The sequence below is a fragment of the Acanthaster planci genome, linkage group LG14, assembly GCF_054643075.1.
Source record: "Acanthaster planci isolate LZ-2023a linkage group LG14, COTS_SCS, whole genome shotgun sequence".
Taxonomy (NCBI): domain Eukaryota; kingdom Metazoa; phylum Echinodermata; class Asteroidea; order Valvatida; family Acanthasteridae; genus Acanthaster; species Acanthaster planci.
Window position 1 is genome coordinate 11,711,899 of NC_141790.1, and position 17,547 is coordinate 11,729,445.

Here is a 17,547-nt window from a genome sequence, read left to right on the forward strand (position 1 = left end):
TGAAGCTGTACGGCATTTATTGCTATAAAACGCAGCATACTTCTAGGCTGCTATTTCAATTCAAAGAATATTATATTCATATCGAACAACACCAAGCCGAAGCTGACTGTTACCTTAATTTCAACTTCTTTGTATCCCAACATGACATACAGGCTATACAATAACCATCGATGTGCTCTTTTGAATTGAAACATTTCGAACCACAACCTGAGACTTTTATCTGGTTAAGCTCCATGCATAATTTAGCCTTGCCCCTTTTGAGAGAAAATTCGTGAAACTATACATGGAATCTTCCCAAGTCATGCTCGTTTTTCTAGCTACTTACTTTTTCCTCTCTGTTCATTTAGACGACTAGTTCCACTGCTCTAAGACAACTAGAAAAACAGCCATCTCGCTATTTTTCCTCGGAAATATCAAATGCCCCATTGAACAAATATAGTATACACAAATCAAAATTTGCATACACATGTGTATTTATCTTAAACGATATTTCAGTTCATTCAGTATACTTTTTTCGGTTCTGACACACGTACGACATAAACAGATTTACTCCCTGTTGAATAACCTCATTGGGCATGTCTCTCTTATTCGGGCTAGGGTACGCCAACCCCATGTCCCAGACGTCAAGGAACGAAGCACTCGAATACCGGAATATCTTTGCCATTAAGTCCCTTATCTTCAGCAGCAAGATGTTTTCGGCATATGTGGATGATTTAAACGTAGTGTGCTCCACTGGATGTGGACCTCTGACAACCACTCGTGCCTCGGGGCACCTGACCGTGAGGCGTTCGATTGCGTCTTTCATGAGGTTCAGTCGCTCAGTGAAACTGGCGCGATCCCAGTTTGTATCCGACCACGGACTCAACAGGACGATGTAGTTACATTTCGTATTTTTGAGGCTGTCTAGAAGGTCCACCTCGAACTGCACTTCCTCGAATGGGACTAGAAATGAGGTCATCAGCAGGGGACGAGCCTGGTACAGAACGGATAGGTTTAAAGACGGGTGATGGCGGAAAAACCTGTAATGGGCATCGTCGTTGCGCAAGAAGAACTTTAACCCGATGGATTCTTGGAATGCCTCAAACCACTGGCGGGCCGTCGTGTCACCTAGGAAGTACACCTCTTTGCCTCGGAGGCACCAAGAGGCCTCCTGGGACTTGCTAGCGTTGGCTCCCCACTGAAAGTTTTGGCAGCGGAGGGAATGCCACTGATCGTTTAGCCAATAACCCTCCGAGCTGGGGGCTTTAAGTCCAGGCCGGCACGGAGGCAATGCTTCGACAACTTGCTGTCGCTTCATACCTGCCAATTCAAAAGTAGAGACGCGTTGGCATACAGCAATATAACAGCACTAACAGCAAGACGACTGAATAGTCACTAACGGAAGAACTCTTCATTCGCATGAAAGAGCTTAGAAGTTTTCCTACCTTCAATTTTGATGTGTTTCGGTCCATCTTCAACAATCTGCATTATGTTCTCGCTGAAAGGGAAATTTCAAAAACGACATCTAACTTTTTCAACTTACAGCATGGGTAGATGTCAAGTATATGACAATAAAAACTATCATAGAGGTTATCAAGTTATTAAAGTACTGTATAGCACCTTTATAATGGCGACATTGCAACTAGTATTTCCAACTGCCATGTCGATATATATGTATATGTAGTTTTCTTACTTATCAAATAAGTACTCCTTGCCCTCGATCAGCTCCGAGGCAGCCAGTTCGATCCGCGCATCTAGACTCTTGAGGGCGTTCAGGTCGTTGCACGTCCATCTTTTCTTGTCGGTTGGCTTTCCGCATATGAGGAGAGTCTCGCCGATCTGTTTCGGGTACCAGTACTCGCACATGTTGCCCCAGTCTGTCTCATTACGTCGTAGCACGCACGTCTGTGTGTACTCTTTGTTTCTTGGTTCTCTCTCGGCCTTGTACGTCCCCAGCCACACTACTCGATCCTCTGCCGGCCACACTTTCTGCTCCACGAAGGTGCACGCCTCTTTGGGATGCACCAGGATTATGTCGATTCTGGCCACGCCCTCCCAGCCGACGTAGAAGGTGACTTCATACGTGCCGTCACCATTGTCCACCACCTTACCAGCTGTACTTGCTTTGGGATTGAGCGAGTTCAGGGTAGCATACCACATGTCCCCGCCCGTCGTTGTTCTTTTTCCCGCTACATCTCTAGCCTCGATCACCAGCCGTAAAATGTCTCCTTTTGAAACTACCAGGCCACTTGAATGATCAAATCTGTGCGAAAGTTCGAAACAAAAATCTAAATTTATATTACTAGGCCTACATGTATTTCGATGGTATGCAGGTGCGATCGAGTCTGTATTGTGTCTCATCTGGGTAGTGATGCCCCGGATTCGATAATAAAAGTCTGACGAAAATCTTGACCTGGGAATTTTCGGATTGGGCATACACGACCCACGCATGGCCCATCGAGGAGAGCAGCGACGTATACGAAGAAAGCATGATGCTTTACTAATAATGGAAGAAATCTTATTTCCTACATCATGCTTACCTGTATATTGAGCTCTGTGCATGAGTGATGTTTGATGGACTCTTGAGGGTCTTCTCTTCGATGTTCAGTCTGTGAATGTTGTATTGTCCCATGTGCCAGGCTTTCTTCAAATCATCTATCGAGTGGACCTATTTAAAATGTGCAAAGGGGGAAAATGTTGATGTACAGATTTGATGTGCAGAAATCTCTGGTTGCCGCGATTTGGGTGGCAAAATCCTCACTGTGTGCTTGTGTGCATATGTAATAAGCTTCGATTATCCGATTCCACAGAAAATGTATGCTGAATAAAGGGTTTCTTCTTCAATTTCCCGTACTGTTAATGCAAAAAAAAAATTACGGCATATTCTTCTCTTTTGTGGTAGCAGAAGACCCTCTTTAAGTTTACGGTGGTTTTTCTGACATTCTGAGCATACTGGTCTACCAATTTTACGCTTTTCCTATACTGAGACTGGATGCATTATACGCTATAGACGTTCAACATACATGCTTCTAGTTTTCAAAGTATAGCCTACAGTTGAAAGGCATGATAGTTTCTTAAATGTCACGGGATTAAGATAGTAAATCTTTACCGTAGATCTTGGCGAGAGTGCGTACAGGAAGACGAAGGTGACGAAACAGAAACACAGCAAGAGGAGGACAACAAATCTCGACTTCCTTGGCAACGTGGTCAAGAATTCGGTTTCTTCGTCCATCTTGGCCAGAACGGTCAGTCCCTTCCAGGAGAACTCTCGGACCTGCTCCATCTAAATACCTTGAATAGATGTGATCACAGAAACCCTGCAATGGCGGCAGCTCGATTCACAACAAACGAACTCGGTTTTGAAAACACTTCCTAGCTTTAGACGGCTAATTTTTGTCAGTAGGAAAACATGGCAGTGTAAACGTCAATTGCCATTTCGACGGCATCCAACAAGATTCCAATCGGTCTGTTTGGACAAATGTTCTCAATCTTTTGGCTTCAAGTACTTACGATCATCATCAGCATCATAATTTGACTGAACAAGACCGGATTTCCAGCATGATCACATACAATAACATCTGCTTTCAAATGAATATAGCGTGACTCAGGCGAAAAACACTGAGCTCGTGCCGTGGGTGTGCAGTCTGGAGGGTACAAAGTCCATTAGGCTCACAAACGGCTGTTTGTAAGGAATGAAATGCCTCACACACAATGTTTACATTGTCGGATTTCACAGGACTCGGGCAACTCTTCAAGTGTGATATTAAAAGAAGCAAAAATTAATGAACTTATGCTGGTTAAAACTTTACTGTTAATAAAGAGGGTGTCAGGACCTGGAATACTTGAATTTGTCCGGAAAGTTAACAAATTTGAGATGTTACTGATACCTTCAAGGTGGATACATTAATTATCAAACTTAAACGTGGACCGGCTTCCCTCAACCTAAGGTTGCACTACACCAACTACGCGCCCATAGAAAACAGTGCAAAATCAGAACGAAATAGCGCCGCCTGTTGACTCTCGTGAAGAGGTTAGCCTTCGTTTTTCACTGGAAATTCAAAATTATGCCTTAAAATCACTTTTTGTTTCTTTTTTTTATTGGGGTTAGCAACGAAAAAAAATTTTATTCGCCTTTCCCCGAAGATACCTCCTAAATATAGTATTGCGCTCAGCTTTGAATGTAGCCGCTCGCCTCTATCCAAAATAGGTCCGCAATTCGTCGGGGCTTTTTGCCAACGCCACCCCCCCCAAAAAAAAAAAACTGAACCAAATTTTATTTTTAATCAACGAAAAAAAGACAAATTTTGTGTCTGTTTTATGTCTTCCTGAAGCGTGTAGAAAGTCCTCAAATAATAGCCTTACTATCCAGCAGAAAGGCCATGATCGATGCTGGGTTACCGAAAACATGTTCACATTAGATCTAGCCCCCCCCCGAAATTTGATTCTGGATCCACCCTTGGTAAGGCGGGTTTGGGGAATAAAACGAAAATAGGTATGCTCTTTGATTCAGTGATCTCAAAAGCCATTTTGTTGGCTAGGGCCTAGGGTACAGGGTGCGTGACGGGTGTCCAAAAATAATTATTAAGTTTTTTCAAGTGAGGGCGCTCTGCCATCTCGTGATACTTTTAATGATGTGTCATCGAAAACATAGATTAGGGGTTTCAAAAGGGCGGAGTCGTGAAAATGTTATTTCCACGAAGTAGAGAAATATTAGAAATAGTCCAGACATACATTCATTATCTTGGATTTGGGAAACGATCCATCCCAATGTGGCAACAAGTTTTTGACTTATGATCACTTGTTTCCCCAAACCCAGTTTATAAAATAATGCAATGTTTTCGTATCTCCTTTTAGACCATGCATTCTACTTTCGGAGTGCGGCATCATTATTCGGTAGGAGGGGTTCGTGACAAGATGGCGATTCACAGGAAAATTTGTTCATTTCCTCTCCCAAGATTGTCGGCTGTTTTCCTCATTTTGGCACGTGCTCTTTGCGCTCAAAGTCAGACGACAGTTCCAAACGAAGATATTAAATGCGACCCAGAGGAAATCGAGGAAGATGAAGTTTTGAATCAACATCGATATGATAGCTTAAATTTGTTGTTGTTTCTGTCGCTTCTGGTGTTGACAATTTTGACGATCTGGCTGTTTAAGGCCCATCGATTCCGGTTTATTCATGAGACAGGCCTAGCAATGATTTACGGTAAGTTGTATGAGAAGACCAGTATTCCGAAGTTGCCTTATGAAGACTGGTGAGATCATGATTTGTTGATAAATTTTGCCATCAACCATTGCCTTTTCTTTCTTATTCATAGTTGTGATAGATTGTTTCCTAAAAGGGAATTAGGGCCAAAAGTTGGAGATTTCCTGTCATATTGGCCTGGGATCGACCAGCTGTGCATCTGTGCAGAGCAATCAGGCAATAGTGCACATTGGCCAATCGTGCCATATAACCATTCAAATCTAAAAATTAAGTGAATAATAAACACTTATTAGTACATACATGTACAATGTACAGGGCAGTAGGTTGCATACAGTAGTCAAAGGTTTATGATGGTTGTGCCAAATATCCGAATATTTGATCAGTTATCAAACATTTGAATATTATTTTCCGAATTTGAATATTTTAATGCAAAATTCATGATAAGAAAGGGAGAATTTTCTTTTGTTTTAAGCAGATTCAAATGAAAAGCGACAGAAATCTTAGAACAATTAAAAAATTAAATTATTCATTAAACAATTTAAAAGGAATAGAAATTTTCAACAGCCCTATTGGAGGACTTGGTGATAGCTTGGCTGCCTTGTTCCAATTCATAGCTTGCGGTTTGTTTTTGTACAAACAAAGAAAGGGGGAAAAGAAAACACCAGTTATTTTTTCACAGGTGCTGTGGTGGGCGCCATAGTCTGGAACACAGCTGAAATCAGCGGCCAGGTACCATTACGCTTTGAAAGCAGCGCCCCGGAATGTGATGTCGTGAAAGCCAGCTCTAGCATACATGTGGCACTTCGGTATCCTAGCAACGATACCCTTACCTTCCTGTACAGCCGAAAGGGTATCATCAAGGAAACTAATTATTCCGTACCATCTGCATTCGTTGAAAAGGTAAAGAGTTTTCCTCGGGAGTACTGTTTGTTGCAGAACTTAAGCTTAATGTAGTGTGTGCTCTTTAACGTGAAGGCACCTGTCAAAGGACTTATTGGCTGGCAGTCCAGACAGATCAGAGTGTCAGTAATTTACAAAAAAAAGCCTGAAGTTCTGATGTATTTATTTCATGTTGCAATAAGTGTTAGGGAATATGCATAGAAACACGTAGACATGGATGTGTATACAGGCATGGGCCTGTCACCCACGTGACACAATGTCTATAAAGATTTTTTTTTAAATGCAGTTCACTTTTTTGAAAACTCATCTATGATGTGGCTCTTGTCCGTAGGTGAACTTTGACCCGGAAGTGTTTTTCAACATGTTACTGCCACCTATCATCTTCTACGCAGGCTACAGCCTCAAACGGGTGAGTGTGTGGAGTGATCCAAACAGTGGCAATTGCAAACTCTCGGTGTCGGACTAAGTAAGAAAAATGCCTTCTGTGTGCTTTGATCATGTTGTTTTGGGGGAAACAGCTTGCTTGAAAATGACATGCTTGTTGCTTCTCTTTAGTTCGTCTGCTGTAATTTGTCCGCATTATATTTTACTAAATCAAAGTGTAAATTGAGAATTGATGAATATGATATTGTCTTCTCTGCAGCGTCACTTCTTCCGCAATTTGGGCTCAATTCTAACTTATGCCATGATTGGAACCGCTATCTCTTGTTTTGTAGTTGGGTGAGTGAAAAGTAACTTCTGTTCATTCTTTTTGCAATGAAATTTTTGGATTAATACTGACCTCTTTTCTTAACCCCCACTGAATCATTAGCAGCAGTCCCAACAGACCCAGGAGGGATCAAGTTTGTATCCATGCATGTGGTGCAAGATCAAACAGAACTTTTTTCCAAATTTCTTCTACATTTTGTCGTTTGCAGAGGCATCATGTTTGGTCTGGTCTCCAAGGCAATGGGACGGACAGATTTCAGCCTCCAAGACTCGTTCCTCTTTGGTGCTTTGATCTCGGCTACAGACCCGGGTAAATTTGAGAACTGAAGGGTTTTAATGATAGAAAGCCAGAGTGCTTTACAGGAAACATCGCATATTTGTGAAGCACGAATACAGCATGTTTTTCATGTAAGATGTAAGTATTCTCATCAGCATCAAAACATTCCTCTGTTACAGTGACTGTTTTAGCAGTATTTCAAGATCTGAAAGTCGACGTGGACATGTTTATTCTGGTCTTTGGAGAAAGCGTTCTTAACGATGCTGTGGCCATCGTCCTCTCAAGGTAGGAAGAATGACATATGCTTTGGCTGACGGGTCTTTTGGGGGTTTGGAAGTGAGGTACGACTCATTCCATTTGTGACATATGAATATATGTACGTGTATACCAGACTCATTGGTATGTGGTAGACCAGACAAAAACCCCTCCTTTTGATTCCACAGGACAGTTCAGTCCTATGAGAGCGACACCTTTGAAGCTGGTCCCATCTTCAAGTCTCTGGGAATCTTCATTGGGGTCTTTGTGGGGTCGTTTGCCATTGGATCGGTCATGGGAATCATAACAGCCTTGATATCCTTTTTACTGGACTTGAATTATTTTGGCTCGGTAATTCGTCACTTATACCCACTTACTTCTCAGCCAATGGAGGCAGAGAATCTGTAACTTCTTCACACTTCGTGACATGCGAAATATCTTTGAATTCTCATTGAAAAAAATGGTATTTTCTAGATATCCAAGCCCTGCCGGGTGTGTAACGGCCTCTAAGTTGTATAATTTTGCAGAACTACTTGAAAACAAAAGAAGACCCTTTCAGATAACTCAAATTTGAAAAAAGCTGCTTGGGAAAAATACAAGTTTTGGCATGCGAAATCTTTCTGAGCTGCTGAAAATTGTGTAATCTTTGGCCTTGGATATAGGCTTCTGGCCATGCAATTCTGAACGTTCTGTGCTTTACAGTTGAGATGTGAACCTGTTACCTACGAAAATCCTGGTCTGACACACAGTAATGACTTATAACTGTTGAAGCAGAATTTTCATTGGTAGTTGGGCTACTTTCCTTAACGTACTCTTCTCACGTCACAAAATTCACCCGGATCCGTGACTTCCCTCTACTTGAGACTGGCATCTTTTTCATCATCTCCTACATGTCCTACCTGATCGCAGAGGCTGCTCAACTAACTGGTGAGATGAACAGCAGATGGAATATCCAAAATATTCTCTCGTGCCAGCAAATTCAATCTAATGAGCTCATCTCTTGTTTACCCGGTAGGAATCGTGGCGGTGCTGTTCTGTGGGATCATGCAGGCCCACTACACCTACAATAACCTCTCAGAGGACTCCAAGAAGCGCACCAAGGAGGTGTCAGAGCTGACCCAGTTCCTGGCCGAGAGTTTCATCTTTTCCTACATGGGCATCTCTATGTTCAACCCAAGGAACCAGTACTGGGACGCTGGCTTCATCTTCTCTGCTATCGTATCCTTCAGAGACTGTCCAGAAATCGGATATCAATGTTACTGTCATTTTTCCCCTTCTCAAGGTTCCTACAGTCATGAAAAATCCTGACAACTCTTGGGAAAATGTTTTTTCTGGAAAGTCATTTAAAAAAATTGGGAAAAAGAAGAAGGTTTCCCAGAATCCTGTTGTCAGGGAAAAAGTTCTGGAAATCAAGATCGTGATAGGGATTTTATTAGTCGCTTTTGGTGTGATAATAGAATAATGCTACATTTACAGGCTATACTTGTCAGTCTGTAGTAACGGATATGACAGTCATCTAGTTCATAATACTTGTCATCTGTAGTAACGGATATGACAGTCATCTAGTTCATAATACTTGTCAGTCTGTAGTAACGGATATGACAGTCGTCTAGTTCATAATACTTGTCAGTCTGTAGTAACGGATATGACAGTCGTCTAGTTCATAATACTTGTCAGTCTGTAGTAACGGATATGACAGTCGGCTAGTTCATAATACTTGTCAGTCTGTAGTAACGGATGTGACTGTCGTCTAGTTCCTAATACTTGTCAGTCTGTAGTAACGGATATGACAGTCATCTAGTTCATAATACTTGTCATCTGTAGTAACGGATATGACTGTCGTCTAGTTCCTAATACTTGTCAGTCTGTAGTAACGGATATGACAGTCGTCTAGTTCATAATACTTGTCATCTGTAGTAACGGATATGACGGTCGGCTAGTTCCTAATACTTGTCAGTCTGTAGTAACGGATGTGACTGTCGTCTAGTTCCTAATACTTGTCAGTCTGTAGTAACGGATATGACAGTCATCTAGTTCATAATACTTGTCAGTCTGTAGTAACGGATATGACGGTCGGCTAGTTCCTAATACTTGTCAGTCTGTAGTAGTCGATATGACGGTCGGCTAGTTCCTAATACTTGTCAGTCTGTAGTAACGGATATGACGGTCGGCTAGTTTATAATACCAAACAACTCTCCTTTACAAAATGACATTAAATGTAGTTGAAACTGTCATGTGCATTGTAGTCCTAAAAAGTCCATGAAAAGCCACAGACTTTGGTTTTCAGATATTTGAACCATGGTTTCCGAGCAATTTGAGTTCTGTTTTTGCCTTAACTCAAAAGTGTTATCAGTTTGCCATCCTCGTTGGTCGATGCGTCAATATTTATCCGTTGTCCTTCTTGCTAAATCTCGGTCGAAGGCAGAAGATACCATGGAACGTCCAGCACATGCTCATGTTTTCAGGTCAGTGAATTACAGCAACCATTGAATCCTTGACCTCGAATCCCATTTCTTGACCTCTGACCCCTGACATGTATGGCATCAGAAAGATGACTGCCACTTCACTACTGTAGTTTTGCACTGTCATAAAGTGAACACAGTAACACACTCTCAGCCCGATGCATCTCTGTACAGCTTGCTACAGTTTAAGGTAAAGCTTGATCGTAAGTTGAGGTGTGGATAGGGCATGAAGTTTGCGAATAATTAATCTCAGTGTGTGAAGTAAATTGGACATTTTTTCCATAGAATGTCAGTGTCCTATTGCTGAATTTCAATTCATGTAGTGGAAAACTGTCCTGTGTAAAAGTTTTGCTCAATCAGGTATTGAAATGAAAGTGACTAACATTAAGCACACATTCAAGGCTACTTTGTATTCCATTCACTTGCTGTTTCTGTTTAGGCAATGCAGTTTTCCCATACAGAGACTTTGAAGTAACCCCTAGCTTATTTTTCTAAGCATTGTTATTGCAACTAAGTTCAGAGTCCAAAGACATTATGCTGCCATGCATCTTTTTCTCTCTTCTGAAAGTGATCAGTATTCAGTGGACATTTGGCAGGCTAGAAGTTAGCAGTAAATGAAATTGAAACTTCCAATAATTGCACAGACTGTTTTTAGACATGATACATTTTTCCCTGCAGGTTTAAGAGGGGCCATAGCCTTCGCTCTAGCCATCCGTAACACCGCCACGACGGCACGGCAACTGTCGCTAACGGCAACCCTCGTCATCGTTCTGAGCACCGTGGTGCTGTGTGGCGGCATGACAACGCAGATGTTGACGTGGTTGAAAATAAGGTACATCTTCATACAAAGTCTTCTAACGTTTATCCTGAATTTTTTGTCGGACAAAATTCAGCACAAAACAAAATGCAGAAGACGAGCCATTTTAAATGAATATTAACTGGAATCACAATCATTTCACCAGAGCTATCATGATCCTGAAAATAGAAAGTGACAGGTGCAGCACTCTTTGTTGTGTGATCATTGTGCTGTAGGCTCTTATTACCCCTGATCACCGGGCCTTTGGACAGTCCTATTAACCTCAGCTATCGCAAGAGTACCTGACTCAAGATGAACTCCCTGGTATTTCTGAATACCACAAGCACCGCTTTTCATGTACCTCGCTGCTTCAGCATTGTTTTGCCAGTGACGCCTCTCGAGAGAATGCTTCAAAACTCTAAATATTCCTGCGCTGTTTTGAAATGATTGTAGAGATTGTCACCATCTAAAAGGACCGGTGGTTCTCCTGTTGGCATTCATAGATCAGTGTTCCCATTTTGGGGCATCTTGGGTTCTCAGGCTGCTGTCAGTGGGACTATAGTTTGTGCTTTGAATGTGCAACAAAGCTGTGTCTGACGGTATACTTGTTTTGTTTTGAGTTTAGCGACATTGTCATGCCCAGATGACCTCAATTTTTGTTACCTCACAATTTCTGTATTAACATTTTTCCACAGTCACATTTCTTCTGCCGCTAATCAAGTTGGCTAACCGTCTCACTGCCTTTCACTGAGCATTCATTGCTTTTTAACCAGTTGCATATGGCACATTGTATGTGGGGTAATGGAGAGCTTTCATGAGAAACCATCTTGAAGGACAGATGTGTTATTTAGAATGCTGAATTGCTGATACAGTAATAATTTTATAAGCATATGGGAATCATAACTTCTGGCAAGGAGCGTGAGCTTATACTTCAACATGTCGCATATCCAGTCAAAGTGCCTTGGAGCAATCAGTTCACAAATATCACGCAATCGTCCTTGCGTATGTCTTGCAGAAATACCCCTGGTTGTTGGTATCCAGCAACTTGTCGTTAAGACCAATCAAACCATGATCTTGAAGAAATCAGTTCATGTAGATTGTCATGGAAGCTCTCTAACTGTGGTGTTGTATATTAGGACAGGTGCCCTCTGTTGATTGCCGGCTTTAGCTCGCACCCCCCCCCATAGCCCTAGGTTGTTTGTTGAAAGGATTGCATTGCGCAAGTCATTGCAGTTGTGAGATGTATCTATTTTTATACACCAAAGTGCGTTAATGGGCTGCCGCAGATTTCAAATAGAGCGCCCTTGATGTTCCTTATCACAGCACCCTCAATTTCCCCATTCACAATGATGTCCACATACACCAAGGAGCCATCTTCATATCACTGCTAAAATGACTATTAGACACACTGATCACAATCTCCTCTTGAGAAGCACAGTTTATCTTGGAAACCACTCACCTTCATAAATTGTTTTGCTTGCTGAAGGCATCGAGCCCAACTTTTCATGTGCCCTGCGGATGTGCTTTGGTAGCAGTTGTATGAAGTGGTTCCCTTGTGTGGCTGGTATCGCCATGTCTATCTCTGTCTTCCTCTCTCATTCTGTCTCACTCGTGCATGCGTGCCTTTGCTATTAACTCACAAGGGTCTCAATCCGACATTCGGGGTCGTTCTGGGCAGACCCCGGTGAGCCATCTTGGAATGCCGTCATGGTTGTTTCCGAGGAGGGAGGCAACTCAACTTCCACTATGATTGTTTCTAGGGTCGGGGTGTCGGACGAGGATACGACCCAGCCCGGGATGCAGGTCGTTGGGTCGGTGAGTGCTTTGAGCAGAAATGCTGGATCATTTGTTGCATCGAACATCAAATACCGACACATTTTGGAAAATTGGAATTTCGAAAAATTAAAGTGAAGCTTTCAAAATAAAGTATTGTTGGTTGAGATTTTATAATCAGACTAATTGGGCAAAAGATTCAAATTGAGAAGTTTTTTCCTGAAGTCTTACGACATTTATCATTTTTAGACTGTGAAAGTAATCTGTAGTGTCTAATTTGTCATTGTAGCAGCAGACTGAGCATGACGTAAGATTAAGGAAGAGATATGAACAAGCCTGGATTGTGAGACAGTGGTATGATGTAGACTACAAGTATCCTTTGGGAAAAGTATTTCACTTGCATTGGATTGAGTATTTAAATTGTCATTTACTGGTTTTGTCCCAAACAATTCATTTCCTCGACATATTGACTGTTCTGCTTGTGATGTAGCTGTCAATGGCGTAAAAATTTGAGCACTGTAAAAGTGATGTCATCAATTGTATAAACGCCAGTTGTTAAGTCTGAAAAAAATGGAAGTGTTGTCGTTTTTCCTGTCTTCTGCTTCATGTATTCAACGATTCTTTGTTATTAATTTTCAGAGGTTCAGCAACGGTTTATGCAGTTGTTAATATTTGTGTTTTTTTCACAAATGTCCAACTTATGCTTTAGCAAGACCTCCACCTTAAAAAGTGTAAAGTAACAACTCCTGAACCACATTTACAGATTTTTCAAACCCATCTTCACAAGGAAAGGTGCAGATCTGAAGGAGACACTACCTACCTGCTGTTATCCCATTGCTAGATGTCTCACTGTGAGGGTAAGATCTTGGTTTCATTTAATACATCCCAAGAAATCTAGGCTAAGAATAATGAATATTTCTTTCCCAAAATGCCTCTGCATGAACCTACCCCTGAGGTACTTTATTTTGTAGAAATCTGTTGAATATTTCAATTTTCTTGGGGAATCAACTCCCACTAAACGTAAAAGTACCTGGGCTCTGCTTGTACCTTCCTCCGCCAATCAAAACTTCATAATGAATAGGGGCGAACTATAGTTCACCACCAAGTGGTTGCCACAGAGTGGCCATTTTTCAAATATACGGTTGACGAAAGCGTGGCCGCCTTGCTGCAATTTGCATTTGAGCATGTCAGCAGACGTCTTGGGGATATCTTTGGAGGATCTTCTTCCTCGACAGACATTGATAATAATTTCTCTACGCACAGCCGGAGAATAGAAACTCTTGACATTTCCCACAATGCACTGAAAAATGGCTTTTTTGTGGCAACCTCTGGATGGCGCACTCTGATTTCAGTTGCCGTTGTCATAAAAGATATCAGAATGTTAGTTCTACACATCATGTTATTCTTTTTCCCCTAGGATGAGCACATTGATGAAGACAGCGACAGTGACTTGATCCTGGAGGATAATAGCTCCTCTGCAGAGCAGCATTCGACCTCCCAAACCGACCCAAACCAGACAGCCAATCACACGGAAGATGACACAGGATTGGACGGTGACCTAGGCCTGGGAAACATTCAGATTAAAGGCCTGAGTCTACAACAGACACCCACTCAAGTATAAATTGGAAATACTCACGCCAAACAAATAGTAGTATCTATAGTGTATTGTGCTTGTTATTTTATGGTTTTTTTGTATCATGTTATGTTTGCAGATATTCTTTAGGAAAACTTGTATTGCCAATTGATTGAACTTGATTAATTTTGTTGTCAGAGAGGCTTGATTCTTTGACTGGGAGACGTGAAGAGGCTTGATGGTGGCAGATAGATGGGTCCTTTTCCACAGTTGTGCACTTGCTTGCCCACTCCCAGAACTGGCAACAGACCCAATTTGTCTGCTGCCACTAAGTGTCTCAAAGTCTCCCATTAGTGTGTACACACAGACTAGTCTGGTTCCCTGCCCCAAAATTCCCTGACGACCCTTGATAAAGAATTTTAGGTCAGGCATCACCCACGGATATAAATTGATATGATGCAAGGGTTAGAGGTCACAAGTTGAAGCCCGGATGTTTTCGATTTCATTCCCTTACTTGGTGGGTTCCAAGTCAGCTGAGTGTTCCCTTATGAGGCGCACTTGAAAAAATCTCAGAAATTTCAAAATCATACATCAACATGTTTGAAATTCTTCAATCAGTTCTTGTACAGCAACATTCCCTCCACGCACACACCAATCAACAAGTAAGTTGTTTGTAACTTTGTTAATATATACCAATGCATGATTGTCGACGGTTTACGTTCAACAAGCCCACCTACCCGACAGGGATTAACCGAACATCAACGGTACCGTTCGGTACCGAACATGCAGAATGTAGATGGGACAACTTTGGAATATTTCGGCAATTTCCGGAAAACTGGAGGAATTCCTCCAGTCCTGGTCACATGACATCGGGTGATACCAGACCCTTGATTCGTCGTCAGAATCATCGGGTCTGGTATCCAGACTACACACAGACATAAAGAAATTATCCATACTTGTGAAGACATGATACTGTTGTCTAAAACCAATCATTTTAGATCTGATTATGAGTCACTCATTTTTAACCTCATGCTAAGGTTCTTTTGTGCCGTCCTTCAAATATTTTGTGAATCCACAAGCAAGCAGAGCTTTGCTCAGATCCTTCGTGGTTTGATATTGCCAAAAGTCTTTGTAAATGTGCAACACATTTATCATAACATATCATGGCCAATGAATCATGTTTATGTAACGTTGCCCTTAGGTGTGTTTGATAATATCATTGGTTGTGATGTAAGCACTCGGCAGCATTAATGACAAGTTGTTTGTAACTGAACTGTAATTCTCAGGTTTGGGTTTTGCTGGAATGGAGAACATCCAAGTGAAACCAAAGTATTGTATAAAGGCAGAAAAGAAGGAAACTTGACAAAAAAGCTTTATTCTTTTTGTGAATTTTTTAAGGATTAAACCTGTTATATATTTCATTTTAGTTCTCGAAGTTAATGACATTTTTTAAGACTTTAGAATTCGTACCTCCCTGTCCTTGAACCGTTTATGTTTTTGTTCTTTTCCTGTGAAATTCATAGTTTTGCCTATTTTGCTTTACTTGTTTAATTACTTGCCTCTTACTTGTTCAAAAGCGATTCAATTTGACTTCTTAACTTGACTTGACATGTTGGATTTAGGGGAAGGTTTGTGTCACTAAAAACCTTTCCTAGGAGTAAATTAAAAGTCGAAGTTTAATTCACAGTTTGTCACCCCATTTGCTATTCTTTGAGTATCATTATTTTATCCCCCTGCACAGTGATTTGTTATTTAGTTGTCATTCCATTCACTGTTCCTCAAAGCCTTTACTTCATCATCCGCTCAGTCTGCAGAAAGGTCTCGCAGAAATAATGTACTGTATGTAAATAGATTTGTGCATACATGCAGATTGTGTCCAAATGACTTGGCTGTGGCTTGAAATTACACATGAGATATGGTAATGGCTGTAGCCTCATCCCGTAGAGTCGTGTAAATTCAAGCCGCATCCAACTTTATGTGCTATTAGCATATGTCTCGCTATTTTCTATTTATCTGTCGACTATGTAGCCATGTATCTCAGCCAAAATAATGGCTTTCAGATTAAAACTGAATGAAGTGTGCTTGCCTTTTCATTTGGTTTTACGTTGATATATGGCAGTGTAATTACCCAAAATGATGAGATGTGTGTACATGTATATGACCTTGGGTTATTTCTAGTCGCAAATTAAAAGGAAAGAGGAATTGGTAGACTAGTTTTTACTCTTCTGTATGCACAAAAGAACTGAAAAAAGGAAAGCCTTTAACAACAGTCCTAAAATCCCCCAATCTTCGTATGATTTTACTTACACTTTAGGAGGTTAGTGTTAATTAGTAAGTGGCTCTGCTCTAGCCTTCTGTTATTGTGAACATGGTGAAGGTCGTAAAGATGGAGATCCCTTCTCCAATGGCTATTCTGATTGGCTGTCAGGGATATGCATATGAATGAGAAAGAACTTATACAGATGGGAAAGGACACTGTTTTGACCATATGATATGTGTGCATCTAGGTATAAAATGAAATGATGAAAGCAGCTGTGTACAAACAAACTGCCAAGGAACAGTTTATGAATTTCACTTCAATGTTACCAACTCCACTGAGAGTTGACTTTTAGTTACTATGGATTATAATATTATAATTATTCATAACTACCCGACAGATAGCCATTTCTATTGGTTGAGAGCCCATCATATGGCTGGTCTTAAACAGTTGATAAAGCACCGGCTGGTTGTGCATTGCCTTGTGCAGTAAGTGCCGCACGCACACAGGCGCCATATAAAGGAATTATTTACAATTTCTCTTGCGAAGAACATACCATAACATGGTCAGGGGGTGTTTTAAGATACTGCATTAAAATTCCTTAACAACCTCGTTGGAAATTTATAATTGTGACTCTAAAGGTCTTTATGATAAACAGTCAGGAAAATGGAGGCAGTATCCCTCAGCTTTACCGTCCTTGAGCATTATGAGTTTCCTTTGTCCTGATATAGTCTTAACTGAACATTTTTAGACCAAACAAGCACCTATACAGTTCCCAAATTGAATGGATGGAAAATACCGGAATGGGATGTGTAGTTGATCTTTTCTGAATCATCACAGTGCTAAGCCAGAAGCCACATTTTGCAACCATTGTCTTTCTGATGTTGGTATGATCTTGCTACTTTTATTATTAAAAAAAAATTGAAAATCATGAAAAAATGATTACGGAATGTTTTCAGAGCTCAGTACATGTTACGTTGGGTTCCAAAGCTCACTTGTTATATCTATCTATGCATTGCTATGTAACGGTAGAAAAGGTGTCCTGAAGTGATTAATTGAGCTTAATTATATGGTCATCATGTGACAGTTGTTATACTAATGTGACACGGTACTTTATGTAATTAAATATGCATTGCTTAGTTGTTAACACATTGTATATATGAAATGTGAATATTGCTATTGTAAGACATGGCAAAAAAATAAAATGTGTTTGTTTATGCTAATGAGTGTGTGTGTGTGAATTTGTGTCAGTTGTCATTTTGAAAATAAATATTTAAGATGTCAATTTGAAAAGTTATAAATGTCCTGGAATGTGTCACTGTGATAAACCTAAATAACATTCTTTGCATGATTTGTGTAAATCT

General features: G+C 40.9%; 2 protein-coding genes across 2 annotated transcripts; one reads left to right on the forward strand and one right to left on the reverse strand.

Moving 5' to 3' along the window:
- Positions 1-3,635, reverse strand: LOC110983555 (NXPE family member 1-like). The gene is made up of 6 exons (XM_022242877.2): positions 3,490-3,635; positions 3,089-3,270; positions 2,520-2,647; positions 1,673-2,242; positions 1,425-1,477; positions 1-1,299 (listed from the first exon to the last, which is right to left on the reverse strand). The coding sequence occupies exons 2-6, from the start codon at positions 3,260-3,262 to the stop codon at positions 497-499; spliced, it is 1,728 nt and encodes a 575-aa protein (XP_022098569.2). The 5' UTR covers positions 3,263-3,270; positions 3,490-3,635; the 3' UTR covers positions 1-496.
- Positions 3,636-4,663: 1,028 nt separating this feature from the next.
- Positions 4,664-17,406, forward strand: LOC110983603 (sodium/hydrogen exchanger 9-like). Its single transcript, XM_022242970.2, has 15 exons — positions 4,664-5,182; positions 5,862-6,082; positions 6,414-6,491; positions 6,726-6,802; positions 7,000-7,100; positions 7,247-7,352; positions 7,511-7,637; positions 8,144-8,249; positions 8,338-8,540; positions 9,676-9,787; positions 10,463-10,616; positions 12,341-12,395; positions 12,643-12,725; positions 13,117-13,210; positions 13,771-17,406. Exons 1-15 carry the CDS (start codon positions 4,837-4,839, stop codon positions 13,972-13,974), a joined length of 2,067 nt encoding a protein of 688 aa, XP_022098662.1. The 5' UTR covers positions 4,664-4,836; the 3' UTR covers positions 13,975-17,406.
- Positions 17,407-17,547: the final 141 nt, after the last annotated feature.